The sequence below is a fragment of the Atta colombica genome, unplaced genomic scaffold, assembly GCF_001594045.1.
Source record: "Atta colombica isolate Treedump-2 unplaced genomic scaffold, Acol1.0 scaffold38, whole genome shotgun sequence".
NCBI classification, from domain to species: Eukaryota; Metazoa; Arthropoda; class Insecta; order Hymenoptera; family Formicidae; genus Atta; species Atta colombica.
This window is the reverse complement of record NW_017259490.1, coordinates 1,598,364-1,606,173: the sequence shown is the minus strand read 5'-3', so window position 1 is coordinate 1,606,173 and position 7,810 is coordinate 1,598,364. Positions and strand designations below refer to the sequence as shown.

At 30.2% G+C, this 7,810-nt stretch overlaps 1 protein-coding gene across 1 annotated transcript in view; it reads left to right on the top strand.

Annotated features, from left to right (window-relative positions):
• Positions 1-2,961: 2,961 nt before the first annotated feature.
• Positions 2,962-7,810, top strand: part of LOC108690946 (nuclear receptor subfamily 2 group E member 1) — an 11,349-nt gene continuing 6,500 nt past the window's right edge. The window contains exon 1 of the mRNA XM_018198502.1: positions 2,962-3,028. Within this exon, the coding sequence (XP_018053991.1) occupies positions 2,962-3,028 (67 nt within the window). The remainder of the gene's footprint in view (positions 3,029-7,810) is intronic.

Sequence of the window (7,810 nt, the reverse complement as noted above, 5' to 3'; positions counted from 1 at the left end):
TTTATTAATTCTCTTTTCTATACATTTATTTTCCGCGTTCGACAAACATAAAAATAATGTAGAGTTTATTTAATGACTTTAGATTATCCAGATTCAACACTTGTTTGCATATTCTATTTTATATATTTTTAGTAAACAAAGTAAGTGACAATTAAAATCTTCTACAAGTTACTTAAAGTGAATGTTCTGAAAATATATCAAAATCAAGATCAGATTTATTCATCAAAAAAAGATATCGTCTTAAAAAATATTTTTTTCGATACTATTTTTATACATCAATTTTTGCGCAATAGTATTGATAGAATCTGTTTTTTTAGTTACAACAGAAAAATGCTAATTTCAGTAGCATTAGATACGTTTGCCTTCTTGACAAAACGACTCGAATTTCTTATTTGTCTCGCGAAATTTTTTTCAAGAAATAGAGAAGCAACATGGCTATTGTTAGGCTCCGTATTCCCGAGACAGTTACGTAGATTATCTTTTATCCTGACATATTGCACCAAAGCTAAAACGATGCATGGTCGAATGAATATTCGGCCGCATTGGGCTTACCTCTCAATGGCGGCCAAGTCGAGGGTGCAAACATATACATATATAACTTGAACCAAAAATACGTTTCTATTTGTGTAGAAATTTTTTTCTATTATATATAAAGTTTTTGGAGTATGTTTAAAAAGAGATTACAAAAATGCATATAAATATTCGTAAAACACATATTCGTGTCTATGATAAAAGATTTATAAATAAATGTAACTTACTTTTTCGCTTCAAGTAATTTCCAATTTATTTTTACTTTGTAATCATTGGAAGATAATAATACCAGTTATATATAATTCGGAGTAATTTCCCTTAAAAAAAAACATCGAAACAGTGTTCTAACAAAATTTTCCGTCTTCTAATTTTATCAAGGATATTATACCATTAGAAATAATGCCAAAAGAATCTTTCCTTCTTAATAATTAAAAACTTGGATCGATAAAAAGAATTCATAACGCGCACGATTAATTACAAGGCTAATCAAAGCACCCTCAGTGTAAGTGCCTTTACATTGTTTCCCGCGAAGCATCATAAAAATACACCTGGTGTAATCTGCAAAGATAACATCAACTCAAGTAGGACTCTTTCGAGGGGGAGCGTGATATGCCATCGAGAGATCCAATCTCCGCTATATTACATTGGTTATGACGGATTCCTGGCGTAATTCACCGACTGTAAGAACAGCTCGCGCCCCAACCCTGTTTCGCGCGCGACACACGCGTGTACACACGCATATACATATATACACATTCACGAAGGGGGAAGCTCCATAGGGATCGAGCACGAGATAATTCAAGATGGAGTCAGGGAGTCAGGCGCAGCGCATCTGGCGGTATCTATTATTCCAAGTATATGCACTCCACCGTTTAACCTCCTCCACGTATCTCCACGGCATTTTGAATGGCGAAACTTCAACAAAAGTCTACCCTCTACCTGAGCTTCTTCCGAGCGCACGCATCAACGAATCTCAACGGCCGCGAAAGCGAGGGATTTAATTCCGGTCCTAAACAGAACACGTCCAGAATTACGGCGCCGCAGAATTAGGAGCTATTAACTAGACCAGCGACTTTTGTGGGAATTTTTAATATAGAATTGTTTGATGATGCTGCAAATACAGCTGCTTGTCTTAGCATTCAAATAAACGGATTTACTATATCAATGCAACACTGCAAATCAGTCATTTTATATTAAATCATCTGTTGAATTTTACAATTCATAAAATTGTGAACTACTTATCTCACAAGACAAAATGTAAACACTAAGTAAAGAATCTCAATTAGAAATCTTTTCGATAGATTCTAATATTCAGATATAATAGGTTTGATATTTTATATATTAACTCTCTTGACGAGTTAACGTCAATAGCTGTAACACAGTTATTGATGCTGAATCTATAAGATCCATTTAATTTATGTTAATTAAAAAATACTAATTAATTTTAGGTAATCAAAGTAACATACTTTGCTTAAAAAGAAATAAATATTAAGTATATATTTAAATAAGAATAATCTAAATTTGCTAATATACCATAAAGAAAATTGAATTGTTTTCAATTTTTGACAAAGATATTTATAATTGGCTTTAATAGACCCATCATCAACTCTGAGGATTGAAAAATTATCAATTAATCACTCTGCATCAATCTATTTTACAATTCATAAAACTGTGAGCAATTTTTATGATTAGTAATAAAAATATTACATATAAAAGAAAAAAAACATTCAGTATTATATACACTATTTTATGTACGATTAAAATCTCGGAACACAACCCTGTCATAAGTAAAGAGATGCCTGTGTGTACTGGATTAGAAAATTTTATAGATATCTATTTGAATTTACTAAAATTTATAGTTAATTTAATAATTGCCAGCAATAACGTTAATAATTGATTTCTATCCACCTATGATTTGTTTATGCCGAAAACAAACATAAAATACGATAAGCTTTCCATGCGCAAGGGGTGTGAGGAAGCTATCTTTCTTCTCACCTTCGTTCAAAGGTGATTCTCACAAAGTGATATTCACAGTGGCGGGGATGATGACGCAACCCTCCCGTCGCCTCGTAGCGATGACGTTCAACCCCCGAACGTTAGGAACGAACCACTCCTTTCGTCAGATCCGCCCTTTGCCGAGGGTAGGGAAGCCCTCGGCCAATGAGATACGTTTTCCACATAGCAGCATCAAAGCTGTTCACTATCGGCGCTTGGCATCAAAAAGTCTCGACTAAGGTGACTCTCAGTCAAATTTCACGCCGGTGCTAGTCCTTAGCGTGCCGCCACAGAAAGTGATGTCGTAAAACACGTAAAGACTAGCCGTCCGAAAAGTCCGGCTTTGAGAAAAAATCTCATTGTGTGCACGGTGCGATTGGTTTTGTCTTTCGCTCGAGCCTCTTCGATGACTATTGTGTAGTGACGATCACGAGGATGCAGAATCAAGAGTCACAGATGCCACATATGTCAGTTTCACCGCCAAAGATGCCGGCTTCTTCGAGTAAATAGCTCTCAATCTTATGTTTATTTAATATCATCGAAAGCTTAAGCATATTTTTTGATATTTTATTCTAAAAATTTTAACATGTTTTTCCTGCATAGAATATATTCGCCGCGTACTAAACTTTCCATTCAGATTTAACCATTTAATAATTTTTTTCTTATTACTTTTTTTTATTGATAGACTCTCGATTATTCTACGATTGTGTTATTCTGAAGAGAATTTATCTTACGTCTTACATTATACACATAAATAAATCTAATAAAATTTGTTTAATAATAATAACAATCAGACTTAAATCAAATTTTTAATGAAATTTATATATATATATATATACATAACAGTTTCTGCAATTATTTTTATAAAGGTTCACATACATTTTACAAATGTTTGTACCTTTAGTATAAATAATGTTAGTATAAACAATTGTTGAAATGAAAAATACTTCTAAATTTAGCATATTATTTTTTATTAATGCTCCGAGTATATAATTTTGTTTATTTCGAACTCTCCATTAATATTAAATTTTTTCTTTGAGTATCATCTATATTAAGAAAAACTGATGAATAACATATTTATTATATAAACTTCTTTTTTTCTGAAAGAAATTTCTTCTAAAAGAAATTTTTTCTTTATTATTTATGCTGCTTTTGTATCGTATTAGTCATAGGCTGTGAGTTATGTTCACTTTGTTTAATGCTACAAAAAATGCGAATGTAGAGTAGTATTTGAAATTAAGATTTAAGAAAAGGATAAACGGAATCGCATAAATGCGCAATCGTAGAATCGTAACGTTATCTAATTTAATAATTTTTTGTCGTTGTTTTTTCGTGCGCGTGCTCTTATCATACTTTACAACTTTAAAGCGTCATTTAAGCTGCAAGACTTTTGAATATGATTATTCTAGTATTTATTAATTACTTGTATTTATAAACTGTTGTATTTATTCATACAGTAACAGTTAACAAAGAATTATTTTATCATCTTGCATTAATGTATAAATATATTATTTATTGTTAGGTAAATGTTTAAATTAAATTTTTGATGAAAAAATTTCACCGATGAGATAAATGTTTCTAAAGATTGCAACAACAGAAAATTGCTTTTTTTCAGCAAGCAAAATGTTAGTAAAATATTAGCAGAAGACTTGATCGGAAACATCAATAAACTGGCATCAATAATGGTGGTCGCATTCTGCTTCTATTCTGTCGGCAGAACTTTTATAGCAGATTGATGACAGAAACCGAGTTGTATCTGCGCGCGGAGCAATGTATCTGACGATAGCCTAGCAGCTGAAACTGAATAGTAGAAACCGAAATGCAAATGCTGCTTAGCTGTACCGCCAATCTGCTACCAATAAGCACGTCAATAGGCTGTCATATTTCTGGCAGCAGTTTGTTGATATTATCAGTATTACGTTGACCAGATCAGTTTGGCTGCAAAAACGCAATATATATATATATATGTATATATATATATATATATATTGTTGCAAGACGCTAACATTTTAAACAATATCTGCATTAAGCAAGTGACAATGAATGAAAAATAAATAAGTCTGAATGAATAAATAATAAATAACGAGAACTACTTTTTATCTTTTTTTACGACTTTCTTCAAAATGAAGCAAAAAACAAGCTTATCTTTTCTAAGAAAAAAACTTTTTTACTTATTTATTACGTATTCATTCAGATTTATTTATTTATCGATCTTTGAAATTTGGCTATTTAAATTTGGGACATCTTGTATATTTTTTATTTTATGTACATTTTCTGATAACATAAAAAATTGTTTTTATGTTATATTAGTTTTTCTCTCACAATTTTATTATCTTCTTCTTTTTTGTTCCTTTTCTAGCATCTATTAGGATCGCTTATGGGATAAGTTCCCAATATGAGATAGCAAGATTTCTGCTAAACTAATAAGCTGTGATTGATTTATTATGAATTTATTACTCATAGAGTGAAACATATTTAATAGAAAACATTATTAAATCATGCGTATAGTAATTGTGAAAAAAGATTCTTCATTGAATGTTGTCGAGTTTTATTGAGGTTGATTTAGTCTTCAAATCTTGTTTTATTATATAATCAATATTTGATAATAAAGTCTGCATGCAATGATAGAGAGAGTAAAGTTGTATTAATAAGAAAACACGTAATATAATGATTTATTTAACTGTAAAGATTAGATTTAGTGATCATGAAACCGCAAGGCATGGAAGTCGTAATATAAGATATTTAGAGTATTCCTAGCTAATATGAGAACATTCAATACCTCAAAGCATACTATTGAACGAAAATATTAAAAATGATGATTCTATTATCAAGATTACTCACGCACATACCCACATACTCGCATACACACGAATCGAAAAATTATATAATATAATATTATATTATTATGTAATATTCGAATTCTTTATTCTTACTTGTATGCAACATATAACAAATATATAACAAAAACGTGTATAAAAAGCATACCTTTTATTTTTAGTTATTTTAGTTTTTTGTTAGAGATACCATCTCATACAAGAAAACCTTTGTATCTCATATTAAAAGCTTACCTTTATTTTTTCCGTTATTTTTCCATTAATTTTCTGTTGTGAGATACCATCTCATACAAGAAAACCTTTGTATCTCATATTAGGAATCCTTTTTTTGAATGAGCAAAATCGACTTTCGATAAAATTTGGAGGTAAATCTTGAATATATTTCTCATAAAATTGACACGAAAATAGGAATTAAGATTGCAAATTAAATAAATTATATAAGTCTTTAAGAAAAAGTATCTATTAGGCTTTACTCTAGTAACGACAGTGATTTTGTAGGATTTTACCTAAATTCCAAATTACCTCTAGTGAACTTCGAGTTTGACATGTTTATTGTCTGCAGAGAAAAAATTCTGAGTCACCTATTATAGCCAGTATAGTAACGACAGTGATTTTGTAGGATTTTACCTGAATTCCAAATTACCTCTAGTGTACTTCTAGTTTGGCATATTTATTGTCTTCAGTGCAGAGAAAAAATTCTGAGTCACCTATTATAGCCAGTATAGTCGATTCTTATATTTAAAATCCTTTTAAGTAATCCTAAGATGTCACGAATTAATCATAGAGCTGTATTAGTATTTTAAAATATTAGTATTTTAAAATATTTAAGATATCCTTGAAATAAGAAATGGACTATAAATACCGGCCTATAATTTATAACTTTATTTTATAAAATCAAGATTACAATCAGACAGATCTATAAACACAATAATAAGCCTTACAGTGTATGCATTTCCATAACATATACCTGTCGTAATCTATTGAAGTTGTCGATCGTGACATGCTTATTATAATTACCAATTCTCATGGTTTCTGCCATGGCATGCTAATTTCATCTCGTGTGAAATAATAAACATGTGGCCTTTAAATGTAGCGAACCACCGTGCATTTAAAACGATTCATCCCTGAGCGTAGGTCATCCATGAGAAAATAACGACAGATGGTTCAAAATGATGCGAGAACGAATCACTGTAGTGGTCGACTAGCAGGTTGACGCGGGTGGTTGAACACAGTGTCATTTGGTCTCCAATCAGTGTAATATATTGGGCTAATTAAAACATTGTACAAATCTATTTGAGAAGTTATGTGTAACTTTATTCGTATCTGTTTCTACAATTTTTCTATAATATGATAATTGTAAATAGAAAGATAAATATGTAGCATAAGTTTAGCATCTTCTTTTTTAACTTATTTTACATGCAAATAATTTATAATATGTTGTTTTAAGACATACGTAACGATAACGACGACATATTGATGATAAACAAATTGATGATAAGATAAAATTAATTGAATTCTTAAAATTATGAAGCATTGTTCGAGAAAAATTCGATTTTGTCTCTCGAAATTTTTGGGATAAGTCTATCTTTGCAAATTGCAGAAAGGGCATTTCGCGTCTGTGCGGCGAGCAGATGACAGATAGACATTGTTTTAGATCGATTACATGTGAACATACACTGATAGCAAGCAGTTGGCTCTAAAACACATGTCACTATATTCCCATACTCGTTTACCACGAACCACCTGATGGCGCGTGAAATGATAGAACGATGGGAAACAAGTCATTCAATATTACAAAAAAATTATGCGTAATTATATCTGTATATCTGTTTCTATCATTTGCGATGATTTTTTTTTAATATAACTAGTAAACAGATATACAGATGTTTGCTCTGTATATCGAGATCAAAATTATATAGTTAATAAGATTAAGTAAATTCATATAAATTTGTGCCCGAAAATGCTAAATTAAAAAAATGTTTAAGCCTATTCTACAATGTACTTTTTGTTTTCTGTTTCTTGCTTTTTGCTATTTTTTTTACATATTGTCTTTTTGCTTTTTATTCGGTTTTTTATCCGGTTTTATGTCGAGATAAAAGTTAATAAACTTCAAAAGAAACAAGAAATACGTAGCAAGAAATACAATTGTCGATAAAATGGTTGCAAAGGGGAAAAAAGCAAGAGATAAAAAGCAAGAAACATGAAACAAAAAGCACATTATAGAATAGTCTTTAAAAATTTATTAGCAGAATGTATTTATTATTGTTTCTCTAATAAAAATATTTAAAAAATTTTTAGTTCGATAAATGGAAATTTTCTTTTAGAATCAAACATTTTTGAACATTTATTGTAACTATCATAATAACTAATTATTAATATTATTATAGTTAATAATAAATGTTTGAAAATTTTTGCTTCTGAAAAAATTCAGGCTTCCATTCATCGAACTA